The sequence below is a fragment of the Ursus americanus genome, chromosome 18 (assembly GCF_024610735.1).
Source record: "Ursus americanus isolate L20-20 chromosome 18, mUrsAme1.1.p, whole genome shotgun sequence".
NCBI lineage: Eukaryota > Metazoa > Chordata > Mammalia > Carnivora > Ursidae > Ursus > Ursus americanus.
The window spans coordinates 8,033,920-8,054,352 of record NC_142144.1 but is presented as its reverse complement, the minus strand read 5'-3'; the positions used below and the strand labels follow the sequence as shown (position 1 = coordinate 8,054,352).

At 52.3% G+C, this 20,433-nt stretch overlaps 2 protein-coding genes and 1 non-coding gene across 6 annotated transcripts in view; 1 reads left to right on the top strand and 2 right to left on the bottom strand.

Moving 5' to 3' along the window:
- Window positions 1-1,411: 1,411 nt before the first annotated feature.
- RPL12 (ribosomal protein L12) lies at window positions 1,412-5,109 on the bottom strand. Its single transcript, XM_045790906.2, has 7 exons — window positions 4,955-5,109; window positions 4,300-4,373; window positions 3,214-3,312; window positions 2,769-2,850; window positions 2,097-2,183; window positions 1,624-1,736; window positions 1,412-1,462 (listed from the first exon to the last, which is right to left on the bottom strand). Exons 1-7 carry the CDS (start codon window positions 4,989-4,991, stop codon window positions 1,457-1,459), a joined length of 498 nt encoding a protein of 165 aa, XP_045646862.1. The 5' UTR covers window positions 4,992-5,109; the 3' UTR covers window positions 1,412-1,456.
- On the bottom strand, window positions 2,268-2,396 carry LOC123788109 (small nucleolar RNA SNORA65). Its single transcript, XR_006778413.1, has one exon. It is a non-coding gene; the product is annotated as a small nucleolar RNA SNORA65 (small nucleolar RNA).
- Window positions 5,091-20,433, top strand: part of LRSAM1 (leucine rich repeat and sterile alpha motif containing 1) — a 37,852-nt gene continuing 22,509 nt past the window's right edge. For 2 of the 4 annotated variants that reach the window (XM_087869357.1, XM_087869356.1), the window contains exons 1-10: window positions 5,091-5,232; window positions 5,614-5,763; window positions 7,741-7,847; window positions 8,274-8,330; window positions 8,882-8,926; window positions 9,974-10,051; window positions 11,183-11,251; window positions 12,941-13,025; window positions 14,048-14,169; window positions 17,441-17,531. In XM_087869357.1, the coding sequence (XP_087725483.1) occupies window positions 7,776-7,847; window positions 8,274-8,330; window positions 8,882-8,926; window positions 9,974-10,051; window positions 11,183-11,251; window positions 12,941-13,025; window positions 14,048-14,169; window positions 17,441-17,531 (619 nt within the window). In that variant the 5' untranslated portion in view covers window positions 5,091-5,232; window positions 5,614-5,763; window positions 7,741-7,775. The other 2 variants (XM_045771061.2, XM_045771062.2) reach the window with 2 other exon arrangements.

Sequence of the window (20,433 nt, the reverse complement as noted above, 5' to 3'; positions counted from 1 at the left end):
GAGGGCTATTAAAAGAACCAACACTGGACAGGAATGAACAGTTTCTCCAGAATAGGGCCAAAGAGGATTTGGGGGGGAGTGACTCAAGGGAAGAAGATTCTACATGCTACTATCTCATCGGGTGGGGGAGGGATATCCACTCTTTAAAGCTCTCTATAGGAAAATCTAGACACTGCTAGCCCAGTCTCTGCTTGAGATGTTCAGAGTGTTTGCTGCTGCTGTAAAGGAAATACCCAGAACAGGGTGAGGGTGTCCAGAGGAAGCCAGTGAAATGCCTCAGCAAGGTATACCCCTCTGTGGAGCCCCTAGGACGACCTGATGCCTATCCTCTTTCCCTGGTTCATAGGCCGATGGGTCCTTCACTTCTCTTCCCGGAGTGGAGGTTTCCTTTAAAGCAAGATTTTCATTGTTGGCCTTTCTCTTGCCAGGTCCTAGGACTTGTCTGACCTACCAGCCTCTCACCCAGCCAGCATGACCGCCTCTCCACAATAAGTCCTTGTGGTTTGGGGTTAGGTAACCATTTGACTTCAGAGTCAGATTCAGCTATCACCCCCCAAGGCCTCTAGCTTTGGTTTCTCGGTCACTTGGCACAGGTCTGGGAAGGCTTATCCTTCCCTCATTCACCAGTGTTCTAGGGTAATCCCTCCCACCACAGTTCAACCCTGCTTGTGGGGGAGGGGAGATTAAAACCCACCTGCTTTAAAGGCCTAGTGACAAAATTATGTGGGCAGTACGACCAATGCCGAAGACATTAAGTTCTTGGGTTAATTATTCCTAAACACCCCCCCCATTAGGCTGGTAGCCAGAAGCCCCTCTAAGCTACTCAGGTGTCGCTCACCCCAGTACCCAGGTATCTTGGTTCATCCTTCCATCCACCACACACTTAGAAGTAGAAAGGAGTGTCATGAGCTCAGTCAAAATGAACAGAACTATTTGAAGAGAGACTCAGGAAAAGCAAAAACATGCCATTAGAAAATGACTCTTAAGAACTCAAGACAGAGGTCGGGTTCCTTTGTTTCCCATCAGTGCTTCTGAAGCCTGGCTGTATACCGAATGGACAGTGAAGGCTCGCGTGCACTAAGGGCCACGGGCCCCTGGCCCACTCAAGACTGACTGGGATAGAGATTCCTTGCCATGCATTCATGTTGAGGTACAAGTTTTCTTTTGGGGGAAGAATTTTCTTCTTATGAAGAGTTCTATGCATATATGCGGCCTACAAAAAGCCCCGAGACTTCCTTTCTAGGTGTCTTCTCTAAGCTAGTCCCATACAGGGCAGCAATCTGTCACCCAGAAGGAGCTCATTACCCAAATAGCTACTTCTTCCACAGGTTCTGCCACCCTGGCCCCACGGGCCCACCATCTGACCACAAAGGAGCTAGTTCCCCCACAGAAGAGGCTGCATCAAAAGGTCCACTGGTTATCAAATGATCCTTTATTGAAATATTTTCCTTTGTAGTTAACTCTGTGGGAAAGAAAAAAGAAATGTGTCAGTAGGACAAAAAAAATCTTAGTCCACACCCACTACTGACCATTTCTAGAACTGTTCCATCCTGTCTCCATGAATACTTTAGCCTTCCTCCCGCTCTTGCCCTGCTTTAGGCAAGTGAAACAGAAGTCACTTACAGCTGGGCATTCCACTGCACCACTGTTGATGTCATCTATGATGTCATGAGGGTGGCGGCCATCAACATTGCAGCCCACAGACTGGGCCGTCCCCAGGATCTCTTTAATGGTTCCTAGAATTAAGAAAATAGCATCAGAGGAGCTCCAGTCCCTCACAATCCGCAGATAACCACGGGGAAAATACTTGGGAGTTTCACAGCAGGCAAGGAGGAATTAATCCTATTTTATGGAGTGACATTCCTCCTCCAATCCAATCCAAGATTCAGAACTACATTTAGTTACATAAGATCTAAATGCAAAGTCTCCATGGGTCCCTTATAACCAGATTTAAACACATCCAGCCCCATTCACTGATGTCAAGCCATTCTGCACCCCAATTGCGGGTCTTACGATAACGTCCCTTCAAATTGGGAAATGCTACCAGTGAATACACCCCATATAACAAGTCAGGTGGTTCCACATTGTCCACTTACCAGAGAGTTCTCTGGCTAGAGATCGGTGTCGCATCTGTCGGGCAATATTGACAATCTCATCAAAAGTGATATTTCCACTGTGCTTAACTGCAGAAAAGAAAAACAGCATAAGCTTGGTCACAACCCAAGGCCAGAGCAGACGACATCACGCGCTCCCTCGTCTTTATTCCAGGCTGTTCCCATGCTTTCGGCACAGAGTTATCCACATGAAGAACAACCCTGTTTCCTAAGCTGGGGTTTACTATCAGCTCACCACTGGACTGCACCAGCCGACAGAAACTGACCCGGTGCAGTGGCGGGTGGCTGGGGCAAAATCAAGTCTTTGCCGATATTATACGGAGGAGATGGTTTTAAACGTGAAAAAAAGGCAAGTTTAGGTCACTGGGGTTAAGCTGTTCAGAGCATTCACCAGCTCACAAGTGGTCTGATTACTGGTGTCATTATCACTTACTTCACCCTACTGTTTGCCTCCTGCATGCACGGAGTAGGGCCAGCCCCGTGCTGGGGACTGGGAAGAGCCACAAGACACTTCCTGGTGGTGCCAGGCTCTCTTAACAGGTTATCAAATCCCTCTGCGTGCCCCCAGGTGTCGTTAAAGGGAACACTTGCCACTAAGTTATCACACTCAGTAGACACCACCACTCACAAATTACCAGGAAAAAGGCCACTCACTGTTTTTCTGCTTCTTTCTGTCTCTTGGTGGTTCCTTGAGGGCTTTGATAATCAGGGCAGAGGCAGAGGGTACCACTTCAATCTGCAGAAGAGAGTCTCCATGTGAATAAGCCCTACGCCACCCTCCAATGAGACTGTCAATCCTGCCATGCACCCTGGCTTTCAAAATACACGGGCCAGACTGGGTTTGCTGTACATTCTCGAGTTATTTCCACCATCTGAAACATGTCCTAGCCCAAGAGACACCAAGTGATTTCCCCAATGTCACACAAGTGACGAGAGTTAGCATTAGGCCCACATCTTTGCTTTCTTGATCCACGCTCTCAAAAAAGCCTTCCCCACATTTAGAATTGCCCTCAGCTCACCACTGGTGGCAGGTGGCAATCCCCCCCCCCCAGGAATCCCAGAGGGTTGCCCCCTCGGCCCTCCTACTCAAACCAAGTACCTGGGCCTGTCTGTTTTGAATGGTCAGTTTCACAGTAATCCTTAGACCCTTCCAATCACCGGTTGCCTTGGCAATGTCATCACCAACCTTTTTCGGAGACTAGAGAAAGAAAGGTGTATCATCACACTGTGCTCTAAGTGCAGTCTGAAAACTCATCCCTCCCCCTTGGCCAACACCCCAAGCCAGCACACAGGGCACTGTTTGAAGCACGTTAACTGCACCTACCAAATCAAGGCATGGCTACCGCAGGGGCAGACACTGGAGAGATGAGGCTAGAGGTGAAGTTTGTTTGGGGCTGCAGGCCCAGGGTCATAACATGGCAAAGTTCCTTACCTACCTACCTACCCTCCCATAAGGACCCATGCAATAATGTACGTATTTCCAAAACTGGTTACATTCAAATCACCTAGAGAGTTTTAAAGACACGAGGTTTCTCCAAGGATGGGAACTGGGCATTTACTACTTAGACTTCCTAATAACCACCAGCCTAAACAGGAAAGATGTTCAGCGGGTGCCAGCTAAACGGTGGGCCAAGGAAACGTGCCAGACACCGGTTAAACAAGACCATGTGGGAACAATGTTTGGTTCAGGAGACCAGTGTCCAAGGAATAAAAGCCTAATGATAGTCAGTGAAATGCAAGCTCAGTAAAAGCATAAAATGGAAAAGTGGGTAAACGGGGATCATCAGTGAAGCTCGTCATATTAACGAGGTATACAAGCTACTAGGTAAGTTCACCAGGATCTTAACCACACCCCATTTAATCTTCTTCACCGATACTTAAGCCTATCAATGATAAGCCCATTTCCCTGACTAGAAAACACAGGCTGCCCAGCGTCACTAAGCTACTCTTCCAAACCTTCCTGCAAGACCTCTGGCCCACCCCTCAGGTAGGTCGCAGTTAAGATCTTGACCCGGGGGAGTGAATCAGCACCCTGCAATCTCGTACATGACCTTGCCATGGAAGCACTTGCACTTCAGAGGCTCAGAGGTGTAGTAGGGGTTTGCCAATCCGCAAGCGAGGAAGGCACCTCAGATCCGGGCTCATCTGCACAAGCCAGAAACCGCCCTCCACGAGGATGACTTACCAGACCCAGCGGGCCGATCTTCGGGGCCAGGGCAGACGTGGCACCGACCTCGCCACCGGTGCACCTCAGGTACACTGGGAGAAAGAAAACATCAGTGTCGCTGCAGAGGGAGCCCCCGCGCCACAGCCTTCTCTCCGAATCTTTCTGGGGCTGGCCACACCACTTGTCAATTTCGGAACAGCACCAAGAGCCTCAGCAGGGAGCCAAGAAGGCCACCCAACCCGCAGCGGGCGAGCCGCCTCCTCCCTGGCGTGGACCGCTCCGGGCGCCACGTGGGGCAGCGGTCTTCGGCTGAGCTACGGCTACCGAGGCCTGCACCGGGCCGGCGTGGAGGCAGCCCGGCCGCCGGCCAACCCAGTGGAGGGGGGAAGCGCCCGGGCACAAACCTTACCCTAAGGCGTGCGGGTTGCAAAGCCACCACGGGTCGTCCGGTCCTCCCTCCCCATTTACACGTGGGGAAGCTGAGGCCCAGAATGAGTCCGAGACTCGGCCAGGACCTCACAGCGCCCTGATCGCAGCGCTGGAAAGGTCTCTAGCAGGCAGCAGCTTAAAAGCCCGGCGTGGGAAAGGCAACGGCGCCTGGGCCTGAAGCCCGACGGGCTGCGGGGAGAAGAGATGCTCCATCTCGCACCCCAGCCACATCTAAAGCACGCACCGACTTTGATCTCGTTGGGGTCGAACTTAGGCGGCATGGCGGAGGTGGCTGGTGTCGGATGAACCCGGATTCGGGACGACCGAAGACAGTTGCACCTTTGCCTCCTCCGAGCCGAAAGCCAAAAGACCGGATGGCCCTCTGACTGCGCCGGATATAGGCAGGAAAGCGCGACTGTCGCGAGAACCGTCGGCTCCGCCCACCCTCCCAGCGACGCCCTTTCCGCCATGTTGCTTGTGGGCAGGTGCCTGAGGCTGACCGCTGGAGAACCCAGCTCCGCGGTGAGTTGTAACTAGGGGCTCGGAAGGGGGGATTCGGGGAGGTTCGCCCGGGGGGGGCAGACAAGAGAGGGCTGCTCCAGGGTCACTCTGTTCTGTAGTCTCCCTTATCGTGAGGGTCACCCTTTGGTCCCGGTGGCCCAATGGCAAATCCCCGCCCCTCCCCTAAGGGGTCCGCACCCCGGTTCCGAGACCCTAGGACAGTGGCGACCACCGGCCCCCTTTCAGCTCCCTTGTGATGTATGCATTTTGGTTATCGAAACAAATTCATTCGGGTCTGAATTTGGTCCAACTCTTAATTCCAAGATTCTATGGTTCTCAGAGTCTCAGACTTCGTCATCCTGGTCTGCATGACTTTCTGAGATTCTGAGTTTCGGTCCCCAGCTCCTGCGTTTGGAGGACACCAGACTCCGGCTCCGCCCGGGCTCGTGCCCGGTGGTCTGCGACCCGGTGTCCATGACCAAGCCCTACGAGTGATCTGCCTGCCTTCGGGTCCACCCGTGGGAAGGAGCATCCGTGCACCCACAAAGCCAGGTGGGGCTCTCCCCACTCCAGCCTGGGGAGAATGGGTGTGGTTCTTCCCATTGGGCTGGACGTCGGGGGAAGGAATGGATGAGGGGTGGACATCGGAGAGCAGGTTGGGAAGAGCTGATGTTATGGGAGGGCTGGAGAAGAGATGGTCACTATGGGGGAGGTGGTGGGAGGGCTGGATTTTGGGGAGGGGATGAGAGAGGGTTAGTCCTTGGGGAGCAGAAGGGTAAGACTTGTCATCAGGGAGGGATGGGGGAGGGCTGGTTTTAGACTATTCCCCATCCCTGCTGGCAGGTGGGGTGACAAGAGGGGCCTGAGCCAGCTCTGCAGGTTGGCAGGCTCCCCGGACTGCCCACGCCCCTATGGGCGGAGACCTGTGATCTCTACCCCTCCCCTTGAGGGCTGGGTGCGTATCTTCTTCAAACTGCATCTTCTCCCTAGCTGTAGTGAGCTCTGAATAAGTATTTGTCAGATGTATAGTGCTATGTGGCTGACATTGATTGAGCAGTGATTATGTGCCGGGTAATGTGCTATGAATTTTACATATATGAAATCACTGGATCCTCCCAGAACCAGGTATTGGTAAGATTATTATACAGAGAGGAAACTGAGGCTCAGAGAGATTGAACAAAGGTGACATGGTTGGTGGATGGCAGATCTGGGATTCAAACCCAGTTAGTTACATTTTTTTTCTTTCAATTTTTATTTAAATTCTAGTTAGTTAACATATAATTTAATACTGGTTTTGGGAGTAGAATTTAATGATTCATTACGTATAACACCCAGTGCTCATCATAACAAGGGCTGTCCTTAATACCCATCACCCATTTAACCCATCCCCCACCCACCTCCCTCCATCAACCCTCAGTTTGTTCTTTATCGTTAAGAGTCTCTTATGGTTTGCCTACCACTTTTTTTTTTTTTTTTGCCTTCCCATACGTTCATCTGTTTTGTTTCTTAATTTCCACATAAGTGAAATCATATAGTATTAGTCTTCCTCTAACTTACTTATTTCATTTAACATTATACACTCTAGCTCCAGCTGTATCATTGCAAATGGCAAGATTTCATTCTTCTTGATGGCTGAGTAATATTCCATTGTGTATATATACACAACATTTTCTTTATCCATTCATCACTGGATGGACATTTGGGCTTTTCCCACAGTTTGGCTATTATTGATAATGCTGCTATAAACATTGGGGTGCGGGCGCTCCTTCTGATCACTACCTTTGTGTCTTTGGGGTAAATACCTAGTAGTGCAATTGCTGGATCGTAGGGTATTTCTATTTTTAATTTTTTGAGGAACCTCCATAAACCCAGTTACATTTCATCTCAAAGCCTGTGCTGTTAACCATAGCTTCCCTGGATGATTGCTTCCTGGGCCCACTGATATCCCTTATCAAGCGCTGATATTTACAGATCTGGGTAGGCAGTAAGCACCTGGCGTCTGAGTTCAGGACACTGTAATTAGTGTGGGCTAAGGTATTCGAGCATGAAGGAGTTGGGCAAACCCCACAGTATCAGGACTCAAAGGAGCAGAGCTCCACACTGGTTTTGCTACAATCCAGGACGTAAAACCAGATCACGGAGCTCATCTGTCCATTTCATCACTTTAAACTGAGCTGTGATGACAATCAGATGGCACAGTAGCTGTGAGAGTGGTAAGGTGTCTGAGGACGGCCTTGGAATTTTTGTTCAACTAAGAGATCTCTTTGCTTATGATGTAGCTGATGCCGTGTTTGGCTTGCCGATGCCGCTCTGACAGTGTTTCAGGAACTAGAAGCGATTCATCAGGCCCGTCTGTGACTCATTCTCAAACAGCATCCTTAGAAAGACCTGCCGTGCTGGGCTCGTGGCACAGACGCTGCCATCAAGGGTCACACAGTCCAGCAGACGAGCTATGTGTTCTGTGTCAGTGTGCTGCCTGTCCCAGGTGTGACAAATTCCCCAGGCCCTGATTTCTGTCCAATGCCCTAGAGTCCTGAAGATTACTCCGGGGGGAGAAAGAAAGAATGCCGCTCTTCTTCCGGAAGCGGAAACCCAGTGAAGAGGCTCGGAAACGCCTGGAGTATCAGATGTGTCTGGTGAGGGAAAGTGGGTTTCCTCTGAGTCCCGTCTCCACCTCTGCTCTCATGGAATGGGGCTCCACACTGCCCCCAAACATGCCGCATGCTCCCTTTTTTCCATCTGCCTCCCTGACCCCCAGAGGCGATCTGTGACTCAAAGCAGACCAGTGAGGCCTCCTGTCTGGTACTTGGGAGTGCCTTCCACTTCCCTCCCGAGGGAACTGATGGCAGTTGTCATTACTTGTTCGTTTGCTCTTGCGTGCTGGACCCCAAGCCGCACTGAAGCAGGGATCATTGGTGCACGTGCAAAATGGATTAGTTGAACCAGACGGTGTCTGTGGTCTCTTACAGCTGCTTGGTCCTGTATTTCTTTGGCTGGTTTGTCTGCTCCGCAAGGGTGTTTTGTTTGAACACATTTTTTATTATGATTCTTTTTATCCTCAGGCCAAAGAAGCTGGGGCTGATGACATTCTTGACATCTCTAAATGTGAGCTCTCGGAGGTAAACTGGGGTGGTGTTCTGGCTGTGAATTTGATCTGTCCTTTTTTCTTGGATCACATGTCCCTGAGAAAGACAGATGTGGACTGGGGCTTTTAAAACACCAGAAGCATTAGTCAGGTGAAGTTGTCTTGGATTTTGTTCTTATTCAAAAGAATTGAGATGATCGGTGGCCTCAACATAGCCTATGAGAATCAAGGAGTCCAGAAAATGTACCCGCAGATTTCTAGGGAACTGGAAGAATCTAGGTTTCTCCATCCTCTGCCTAGCACCAGAGATCTTTCTTTTGCCCCGATAGAGCTCATGATGGGGATGGTGTGTGCGCCGGGGCCGGGCAGGGCAGTCTCCTGCCAGCTGATTGCAGGGGAGGGCTGGGGAGGGCTGACCACATCCCAGCAGCATTCCTCACCAGCCTCCCCCACCACCCTCTCTGCTTAGCGCTGCCCTACCCATGAGGATTTGATCACCTCCTGCCCCATGGCTCCCTCACATGTGTGCCACTCAGAAAACAAAAGGCAGGAGGGAGGCACTGACTCTTCTTTCTCTTATCTTAGATTCCATTTGGGGCTTTTGCAACATGCAAAGTTCTACAGAAGAAGGTGAGGGGGATCTTCGTTTTCATAGACTCGTTTATTGCACATTTACTTGTTTGAAATCAGGTGGGACTTTCAGGCACTGTCTTCTTGGTGTAGACGTCTCCCTTCTCCTTGATTCTCCCCCTCTCAGCTTGAAGCAAGTGTTTGCACAGTTAGAAGAGTTGGGTTTGGTGTCAGATGGTCCTGGGTCACATCCTGGCTTTGCCCCTCGTGAGTTGGGCAACTTCCGCCAACTCTGACATCCGTTTCTTCATCTATGAAATGAAGACATTCCTAGTTCTAGTTCTAGTTCTCTCACAGAGGTATCATGAGAATTAGAAGAGTGACAGGTAGGGAGGGAGGTAGATGGAGACAGGAATGCACCGGGTATGATGCCTGCCGCAGTAAGCACTGGGTGACCTCATTGTTCATAGTAACGAAAGCTGTGCTTATTTCATTCTGGTCACCCAGCCGAGACTAAGAATGGAATGAATGATTTTTCAGAAAGGCATCGCAGCTTAGACGTAGACAGCTAAGAGCATTCTAACTGAGTTATCTAATGGAGGGAGGTAAAAAGTGTTCCATACCAACAGCCTGGTGAGCTCCTTGCCACTAGAAGTTTCTATGCGGGGGTCGATGCCAAAAAAATGGCAACAGATGACCCGGATTGAGCACTGGACCCCAGGGCAGCCCTGGGCTTAGTGCTTTTTGTCTGTTGGTTTGTGAATCGTACGGCAGCCCTCGGAGCCAGGTACTTTCTTATTCTCTGTTTGCCCCGTGAAGATGCTGACGTGAGGGAGGTTAAGGTGAGGACAGCTGCGCGGGGACCCTTCTCGGGATGGAAGGCAGCATTAGGCCTGGAAGACCCCTTTCATCCTTGAAATGACAGGCTTTCAGGTCATCTGACTCCACATTGGGAGGCTCTGCGATCCCGAGCCGCGTCCCCCACTGCGGTGTCTGGGGGAGCGGAGAGCACCGGGCAGCCGGGGTCCGCAGCGTGTCCTGCACCAAGCCGGCTCCCTGCTCGCGGCTGCGTGTGCAGCTAACGCACCGCAAATCTGTCCCACGCAGGTGCTGATTGTGCACACGAACCACCTCACTTCCCTGCTCCCTAAATCCTGCAGCCTCCTGAGTCTCGTAACCATCAAGGTACTGGGGCCCTTCTGCCAGGGGTCAGGGACACTGCCCGGCGTACCACGTGACAGCCAAGCTCCCTTTGTTGAAGTTCATGCCAGGCGGGCCTAACCGAACGGTCAGGCTGGGGCTGGATTAGCACAGTGTGGGGGGCACCTGAGTGCCGTGCATGGGGTGGGCTTACAAAGAGAAGCAGCCACAGGTTCCTTGCCCACCAGGTAGAGAGGCGAAGCCTAAACCCAGGGCAGGTGAACTCACAGAGAGCGTGAGTCTGATGGGCCCAAACAAGAAGGCCCCGGAGCGACGCCAGGCATCATGCGGTCAGTGAGTGAAAGCCCCGTGATCTGGGCTGACTTCCTCCTGACTGTCAGCCTCCCCAGGACAGGGACTGGGACGTATTCACGGTACACATGGCCCGTGACCTCGGGGTTATTCTGGCTCATGAACGTGAGCTGTGACAGTGGGTACACACAGTAAGAGGGAAAGGATGGCAGCACTGGGCATCAGAGTGGTTTTCGTAGTGAACTCTGGTCTGTAGGAGTTGGGGTGGTTTTTACTTCTCTTTATTGTTCTGGTCTGACACTTGTTATTTTTATAGTGAAACAAATAACATCTTATTTTTTAAATATACATTTTATACTTATGGATATTTCTATTTTATATATACATAAATGAAACATACTTACATACGTCATTTATGCCTTTTTTGCTCATCTGTATTGCTCATTTGTATTGTTAAAAAAAATGAACACAGTTAAGCAAAGGAGGAAAAATGCCTGTTGTCTCACACTCCGGAGATCCACCGTCCGTATATTATTGCATATTTGGTAGTCTTGTCCTACGTAAATATGTATTTGTACTATGAGAGTTTTCCTTTTTAACATGAATACTTATCCATACCATTTCATAGCAAACTGTTTTCACTCAATGGCTAAAAATAAATATTTGATAAAAGAAGAAAGAAATGGTATATTCTCAAAAAGGAGCTGAGATGGAATGATCACGTGGTTGGAGAGGAGGGGCTGGTGTTGTTTCAAGACCAGAGGAGGGAAGAGGCCCCGGCGTCTTCTCGCCTCCCGGAAGCCTGAGATCTGCGGGCTCTCTCAGTTGGCGACTGTGACCCCGAAGCTTGTCTTCCTCCTGCAGGTGCTGGATCTTCACGACAATCAGCTGTCAGCTCTTCCTGACGACATAGGGCAGCTGACCGCCCTCCAGGTATGGCTGCAGGACACAGAACACCTGCCTCTGATTGCAAGTGAGAAACTGCCCGAGCCTGGAGGATTCTGGCTGGGCTCTGGCCGGGGCCGCCCTTGGTGCCGTATCCGCCTGCCCGTTTCCTGTCAGGAAGCTCGGTGATGCCCTGGCCGTGGCAGTCTGAGCTGTGGGAGTCTCAATACCGTATTTTTGGCATGTGTTTTGGGATTTCATCATGAGCTTCCATGAGGAAGGAGGCAGGAAATGATGAATTCAGCACTCTGACTCATCCTGCCACTTCTGATCAGTCTTAGTCCCCTGCATGGCCACGTGGAACTACGCATCTCCCTCATATTATCTGTTGATTTCCTGCAGCCTCCCTGTCAGGCAGGGGCTGGCTTAGCCCCATTTGACAGAGGAAGAAGCAGCTTTCCTTCACACTTAGATTAAAATCCGTTCTCTGCACTGTGCCCCTTCAGACCCCGTACGATGGGGCCACCTGCTTTCCAGTCTCCTCTCCTGTCCCCTTCGCTCCCCGCAGTCAGCTCTTAAACCCCCTCTGGCCCTCCTGCCCCACCGCGGCAGGGCCTCTCCATGCAGACATCTCCTCTGTCTGAGCGGCTCATCCTCTCTGAGCCCAGAGGTCCCGGAGAGCCCTCCGAGCCTCGCTGTCGAAGCGGGTCCACCTCCTGCGCCCCTGTCTCAGCCCCAGCGTGTTTTCTTGGGAGCGCTACTGGCAGTGTGTAGTTACTGATGACGGGTGTGCTGATTTCACTGGGCCGTGTCCTCGGAGGGCAGCACCCCCGTCTCGCACGCCGCCTCCAGCGTGGAGGAGACATGATTTGGGTGAACAGCCCTACGATGTGGGTGACGTCGTTGCATTTTACAGATGGGAGAGTTGAGGTCCAGAGGGATGGCCGTCGCCTGCCCAAGGGCACACAGAACACGCGGCAGAACAGTAGGAATTAGCCCTTAGGAAGCCACAGTGAACACCTGGGTGTAGGAGCTCTGGGGACTCTTTTTTAACATGCGTATTTTTATAGGATCGTTGCAGTCATTGTTTTGTAACTTCTGGATACCCGACAATAACTCCTAAGCATCTTTTGGTTCATCAAATATTCATCTGCCACATTCTTTTTAATGACTGCTTAGCTTTCCATCGCATCCATGTTTAATGAGTACTTAGCGTGCCGCCCTGTTGGCCCCGCTCCCCTCCTTACAGCGGGAACGCATCCGGGAGGGAGCGCGGCCTGCGGGATCCAGCGAGCCTGCGTTCCCGACTGGGCACCACCAGCCGCCGGCCTCGAGGCCCTGGGCAGCTCCACCGCCTTTACGTAGCTCAGCTTCCTTCCCCCAACACTGGGATTTCTAGAGCCGCATGCTGCCTCCCCCAGGTCCCTGAAACTGCTCGGCCCTTCTTCGTCCTTGCTTGACTGTGGGGCCATCATGGGGCATTTTGTGGTCTGCATAAGTGATGGAACCTCAGTGAGAACCGGGTCAAGGCCTGGCACTGCTCTCGGCACGTGACTTCACCGCTCTGAGCCTGTGTTCTCATCTCTCACGTGGGATCACAGCAGTGGGCGCCTTCCTCACAGGGCTGTCGGGAGGAGTTAAAGGTGTGTGCGGCGCCCAGATGCTGCCTGGCCTGAAGCAGGGCTAGACACTGTTCTCTGCGTCTGCGTTCTCAGGTCATTTTTCCCTCTCTCTTAGGTATTGAACGTGGAAAGGAATCAACTGACGTATCTCCCACGTTCCATTGGGGGTCTGACCCAGCTGCAGACCCTCAATGTGAAAGGTAGGGGCCAGAACGCCCCGTCCCCATGACTTGCAGTCAGTTCGGGGCTGTCTCAGCCAGCAGCCACAGAGCGCTCTTCCTGGAACCCCTGAGCATGAGGACAGCCAGTCCTGGAGCGTCCCTATAAACTGGACTGACCCCCTGTGGGGGGGGGGGGGTCTGTCTCCATGGTAACCAGAGACAGGGCATCTGGAGAGTTCCTGTGACTCTTCAGGCCCTTACAGAGAGGAGGACAGACAGTCCTGACAGCCGGGCTCCCGGACTCGGGCCCTCGTATTTGTAATAACGAGGAGCGGCCGGAGAGGCGGCCTAGCTGGGGGAGAGCCGTCCGGCAGCCACAGTAAGGGTTCTGACAACGAGCGCTTCACCCTCGGGGAGGAGCGCTTCCGCAGTCAGCGATGCAGCGAGCCTCCAAGTCCATGGGGTAGGGGCAGGGAGGTGTGCTCCCCACTTGGCAGGTGAAGAAAGGAAGGAGCAGTGCCTTGCTCTAGACCACCCAGTGTGCTAGTTACAGAGCCCAGGGTCACACGAAGGGTGCTTGCCTCCCGTGCCCCCAGCTCCCTCGTGTCCTCTTGTTGTCCTTAAGCACTTTTTGCACAAAATGCCTCAGTTTACTCACTGGTAACATCTAAATGATAATAATGATACCGTGTTTACTGATCACTTACTGTGCGACGGGCACTGTGCTGAGGGCTTCATATGCACAGTTTCATTGAACCCCTTGATGTTCCTATGAGCCCAAATAGTATCGTTATCCCCATTTTACAAATGAGAAAACTGACCCAAAGAGGTAAAGTCCGTTTTCCAAAGTCACCCAGCTAGTAAGTGGTGGAGTAAGAGCTTGAACCCAGGTCACTGAAACTGGGCCCCTGTGCTCTTCCTTGTAGCCTCAGGTCTCAGGACCTGCACATGCCCCGGGGCCAGAGCGAGGCACCCACGTGCCCCCAAGTCCTGGCGGCGTCAGGCAGGAAGCTCGTGGAGGGGCTTTGGGGGGTTGAGCTGTGCCACTGGGATCTCTCCAGATAACAAGCTGAAGGAGCTTCCAGACACCTTGGGGGAACTCCGAAGCTTGCGTACTCTCGACATCAGCGAGAATGAGATTCAGAGGTTACCACAGCTGCTGGCGCATGTCCGAACCCTGGAAGTAAGTGCGGAGCCGTTCTCGCCTGGGGTTCTCTCTGGCGCACCCACCCCCCTCTTCCCACGTTCCTGAACGCCTGCCGTGGTCATGGGGCACTGGGCTCGGTCCTTAGGAGCTCGCAGAGAGACCGATGCCGAGCAGTTGTCGTTATGTGACTTTTGCTGCCATGATGGTGGCAGGAAAACACACTTCTGGAGTGAAGACGACGCTGAATCCTGGTGGGGTTGACACTTTGTGAGAGCTGTGGTGTTTGAGCTGAACCTTGAGAGAGGAACTCGCTTTGGAGAAGTAGACACGGGTAATGGAGCATTCAGGTGCAGGGGACAGTACGGGGAGTGCAGGAGGTGGACAGCGCGGGATGTGTGAGGGGAGGAGTGGGGGATCGGACGTGGCTGGCAGTTGCTGTGTCTGGAGGGTCCAGATCGCACAGAGCCCAGAGCTCCATGACGAGGAGAGCAGCCTCGCTTGGAGGTGCAGAAACGGGTTTCGTCAGAGCAAGGAGCGGGACAGGCCCTTCTTGGATCCCTGTATTGGTTTCCCTGGGTGGACGTAACAAAGTGCCACAGGCTGGCGGCTTGAACGAGAGGTTTATTCTCTCACGGCTCTGGAGGCTGGAAGTCCAGGATCAAGGGTTGGTTGCTTCTGAGCCTCTCTCCTTGGCTCCAGGATGGCTGTCTTCTCCGTGTGTCCTCACATCATCTTCCCTCTATATGGGCCTGTGTCCAAATTTCCTCCTCTTATAAGAACACCAGTCATACTGGATTAGGGCCCGGCCTGGTGACGTCATTTCAAACTTGTTTACCTCTTTAAAGACCTTATATTCAAATACAGTGATATCTGAGGTACAGGGGATTGGGACGTAGTATGTGTGTTTTGGGGGCGCACACAATTCAGGCCTTAACCGACACTGACACAAGGCAGCTTGCTCAGGGAAGGTGGGGGCTCTCACAGTCGTGATGACAAGACAGCCCACGTTTATCTGGTGCTTACGAGGCTAGGTGTCAGTTCCCTGAATCCTCAGGAACATCCTCGGGAAAATCCTGCCAGCCGGATTCCGCCGTGCCCATTTGCAGATGAAGACGCTGAGCCATGGACGATTTAAGGAGCTTGCAGAGGGTCCACACAGCTAGCGACAGCAGGGCTGGGATGGAAAAGCAGGCGGTCTGAATTGAGGGTCTCTGCGCTTCACCTCTGTGCAACTCAACCTTCTGGAGCAGGGCCCTATCTATCCACGATGACACATGGTCTGGCCAAAATCCCAGAATCCTCTGATGAGCCATCAGTGAATTACCTCTCAGGCCAGACTGCTGAGCCTCGGCGTCTGTGTCAGAAGTGGGTGGGTGAGCATGTAGATAGCAGAGGAAGGGGGCTGACCCCAGCGGCTGGTCCCTCCCGCTGTGGCAGCCTGCCTGAGAAGGGACAGGATGCCCAGCCCCTCTCCCTCAGCGGGCTAGACAGTGTTGTCCAACAGAACTTTCTGCAGTGATGGAAATGCCCAGTGACTATGCTGTCTCAAGTCGGTAGCCACTAGCCACAGTGGCCCTTGAGCACTGGAAGTGTGACTAGTATGACCAAGGAAGTACATGTTTACTTGTACCTTTTTTTTAAAGATTTATTTATTTGTTTGGGAGAGAGAGAGTGTGCATGTGTGAGAGCAGGGGGAGGGACAGAGGGCCAGGGAGAGAAGCAGACTCCCCGCTGAGCGCAGAGCCCCACTCAGGGCTCGATCTCACGACCCTGAGATCATGACCTGAGCTGAAATCAAGAGTGAGACGCTTAACCGACTGAGCCACCCAGGCGCCCTGGTTTGTACTGAAATAAACTGAGCCCCACGTGCTTAGTGGCCGCCGGACCCGAGCGCACGGCGCACGGCGGCTCATATTCTGAAGCCCTCGTAAGTCAGCTCGTGGGAGCTCTGAGAGTGACGTACTTGACATCCATTCTTCAAAAAAATAAAAAAGCTTTTGAGCTTCTTGGTGGCACCTTGGACAAACCCTTTTTCGGGATGAGACCGTAAGCGGCCATTCTCGGTTAAGGCCCAGGTCTTTCTCACGTGTTGTCTCCTGTTGCCCATCAAACGGCCCTGCCGCTGGGCGATCTGGTGCCCGTTGAACTCTGAGGGAGCCGAGCCTCAGGGAAGTCGGCTGCCCTGTTCAAGGGCACACAGCTGGGACAGCACGGGCCGGGGCTGACAGCGGGGCCGAATGACCGCAGGCGTCGCTGTCCAGCTGCTGCCGCTGCCGATAACAGGGACGCCCGCAATCTGTGTGTCCCATGCGGTAGCCACCGGCCCCCTGTGGCTACGGTGCACTTGAAACGTGGCTGGTGCCACCGAGGGACTGAGCTTTAAGTTCACCTTCATTTTAGTTAAAATGTAAACTTACATGGCCAGGCGTGGCTCGTGGCCACCTAACAAGGTGGTCAGCCCCAGCATCCAGCACGCTCTACTGTTGGTGACCGGTATTACCCATGTGGGTGAATTTTCTCTAGATGCGGCCTCTCAGGATGGGGTTTGCTGCTCTCAGGCCCCCCACACCCAGGCAGGCTCCCCACTGCAGTGTGCGTTTCCCAGGTGGAAGGGCTGTGCGCACCAGGGCTGGGGGGCGTCTGAGCTGCTTTTCCACCTCAGCCACTTCCGACCTGGTCCCTCAGGCCTTCCCCTGAGGCGGGCCTGTCTGTCTCCGGCAGAGAGGGTATGAGCTCCTGAAACGGGCTTACGTAACTTCCCAGGAGGCCTCTGGGAAGAAGTGAGAGGATAGCAAGAGGGCTTGGTTCAACAAACACAACAGACGACCTCACAGCATGGCTGTGGGCAGCTTTGTGGTCATTTGTGTGAACCGGGTCCCCGTTTCCTGGGCCTCATAAACCTGGAAGCAGGTGCATTTGTGCCCGTATGAACATTGGGTTTTTTCTTACTTAAAAAAATCATATTGCTAAAAAATTCCAATTTCATGTTGAAAGTACCCCAGAATCTACCTTTTAGAGGAAACCATTTTGAGTTTGGTATATATTCCTCCAAATTTTATAGAATCTTATTCTATATGTTGTCCTACAATTTCCTATTTTACCCGCTTATTTATGTTTATCCAAAAACATGAATCACATGCTGACTGCACACCACACACTAGTTTAGGTGCTGGGGACGCAGCAGGAGCCAGGCAGGTAAGCGCCTCCGCCAGGCGAGGAGACAGTAAGCACGCAGCTTCGTAACTAAACCGGGTGCTTAGGGATTGTGTTGACAACACGTATAACGAGGTTCCTCTTGTGTCTGCAGACTCTGAGCCTCGACGCCTCGTCCATGATTTACCCCCCGCAGGAGGTGTGCAGTGCCGGCACCCAGGCCATTCAGCAGTTCCTCTGCAAAGGTAAAGCCAGCCACCCTGCCTCCTTTGCTCAGTGAGCAAGCGTGGACCCAGCAGCCCCCCGGTGCCAGCCCAGACTCAGGGGATGGCAGAGACCAGGGAGGCCACAGTCCCCACCTGCTCGGAGCTCTCCAGATCTGGCAGGAGACACAGGCAAAGCAGATGGTCACAGGAAATGGAATTACTGGTTAGGTTGGGGCGTCCGGGAAGGTCCGAGAAAGTGGCTCGGCCGAAAGCTGAGGACCTTTAGGACTTAGGAAGGAGAGGAGGCCGTTGCTGGTGGGAGGAGAGGCATGGTGAAGGGCCTAGAGGGTAGGGCGGTGGGAAGCGTGAGGCAGACGAGGCCAGGGGCTGGGCACCCACACAAAGGGAGGGAAACGGGTGGGGAGCTCGAGAGGCCATCAGGGCCTGCTGTCACACAGGAGAGGGCTCACTCCACCTGCAGGGAGAAGGGCCTGGAGAAAGCAAGCGTGGAGGCCAGGGACCAGCTAAGAGGTTATCAGGGTCATCCAGGACCGAGGCCACGGTAGACCAGACTTGGAGGAGTAGTAGTGCAGCTAAAACCCAGGGCTGCCACTGGTCCAGGTGCCCGGGGGGCAGGGCAGAGTACCCGGCCACCTCCTGTCCAGCGGTTGGTCTTAATTGGGGGCTTCTGTCACCTGGGGAACTTGTACAACAGGGCCAAGACTCATACGTGCGGTCAGCTGTGGGTTGCAGAGGTGCCATGGCAAAGCAATGAGAAAGGAAAGCAAAGTCTTTTCAGTACATGATTCCAGATCAATTGGATATCCGTGTGGGAAAAAGAACCTTAATTTCTTCCTTCAAGAGGACACAGGCAACACCAACCATAGAAGGCTGATAAATTACATTTCACTAACGTCAGAAAGACACCATTTAGGGAAAGAGAGGGCAAGCCATGAAGTTGGAAAGGATATTTGCAGTACATGCATGTCCAACAAAGCACCTGTTTCTAGCAGATAAAGATTTATAAGGAAAACGCACTGTCGTTGTCAAAAGACTTGAATAGGAGTTTTACAAGAGACTCTCCAGATGGCCAAGAGTATCCCAAAAGAGTGCCCAACATCAGTTTTGTCAATAGGAAAACACATTAAAATTGCACAGAGACACGTCAGTCCTACCACGCCCCCTAAAATGGCTAAATTAACGTCAGTACAAGAACGAACAAACGTGTGGAACAGCAGCTCGCGCTCACTGCGGGTGGGGGTGGAAGTCGGAGACTGCCTCCAAAAATTACTGTTAACATCTCCTCAAGCTGATCGTTCAGACGCCCTGTGGCCCGTCAACTCTACACCTGCGTGCGTGTCCAGGGAACGTGCATGTGACTCTATGTCAGAAAGCCGAGTACGGAAATACTCGCGGCAGCACCGTTCATAGTAGCCCGGACCGGGCACAGCCCAGATCCCGCTCGGTGGGGGAACTGGTCACCCGTGCGTGCGACCCAGCCATCAAAAAGTCCTGTTTATAAGGGTGCGTTCACTCTTAAACATTCCTCAGGCTGTACGTGAAGGCTCCGTGCTGTCGCCTGTGTGTGACAGCTTCAAAAAAAGTTACACGTCACACAACAGCGACTCAGGCCACACACCTACCAAATTAGTCCTCGAGCAACAGGTGCCGCTAATGTGCGCCCGGGCCAATGCGCGAGCCAGCCAGATCCTTCCAGTATAATTAACATAGTGTCATGTTAGCTTCAGGGGCACCACATGAGGACTTAATTCTGTACGTGACTCGGTGCTCGTCACTCTGAATCCCCTTCACCTGTTCCACCCATCCCCCCGCCCCGACCCTTTACCTTCCTTAGAAAGGTTTTTCAGGTATGCGGTTTCTAGGTATGCAGAAGACAAGGAATAAAGCAGTGAATGTGCTTAAGAGATACTTCAATTTATTTACACAGTGTAGTAGGTATACACATGTATGTAAAGTTTGGGGGTTTGCTCTTTTAAAAACATGTTTTAAAACCCACAAAAGATAACGCACTGTTGTGATTCTGAGCCCCGCTTTTTTCACGCGAGAGTAGGTCTTGGGCCTTTTCCTATCCCACAGCGGACGGGTCTGTCTTGTCTTAAGGTTGTGCCTAGTGTGTCACGTGTGTGGCGCCCCACAGTTTATGTAGCGTCCCCCTCACGGTGAACAGAGGGTTATTTCCAGTCCTCCGTCTTCCACCGTTGCGAGCATTTTAACCACCCCGCTCTGGCATGTGGCGTATCCCTGTAGCGCAGGCGGCAGTGGGGCTGGCAGGTGAAAGGGGCCAAGCGCTGTGCACTGCGCCCGCGAGATTCCTGAGAGAAGCTTCTGAGGACCCTTTTCTCCTTCCCACAAACAACGTCTTTAAAGTGTCATCTTTAAAGTTGTTCTAAGTTTATTTATTCTGATGGATAAACCAAGCAGCCTACTATTACTGTAATGTCGTGTCCTTGGTTATTCGAATATTTTTTCATATGCCTACTGGTGATTTTTAGTATTTTTTCACCGCTTAGATTTTCAAAAGACAGCTTTGACCATATTAAAACCTGAAAGTTCTTTACCTCAAAAGGATCCATCGTTTAAGTTAAAAAGGTTACCACCTGGAAGAAGATAGTCATGTATTATAGGCTTGAGGTTATTAGCTGCAATATATAAAGAGCATCTGTAGGTCAGCAAGAATAAGGCAAGCAACTCACTCAAAGATGGGTAAAGAGTATGAACCCTGTCACGTTATACAGCAGAAAATTATGCAGGGCCCGAGAAGGTGAGCGTCTCGCCCAAGGTCCCATACACACAGGAGATCATGGACCCAGGCTTCTTCACTAATCTCCAGGACTTTCTCATCACCTCATTCTCACGTGGATGGTAAAGAGGCAGCTGGCCAGCCCATCTATTCACTCAGCTGACACTTGAGTGCTTGCCA

Excerpts from the sequence above, each read along its gene's own strand:
- RPL12 (XM_045790906.2), bottom strand. The coding sequence starts at position 4,991 with ATGCCGCCTAAGTTCGACCCCAACGAGATCAAAGTCG. Across the intron at positions 2,851-3,213 it reads TTCAAAACAGACAGGCCCAG|ATTGAAGTGGTACCCTCTGC; the intron begins GTACTTGGTTTG and ends TCTCTTCTGCAG. Across the intron at positions 2,184-2,768 it reads CAGAAAGAAGCAGAAAAACA|TTAAGCACAGTGGAAATATC; the intron begins GTGAGTGGCCTT and ends TCTTTTCTGCAG.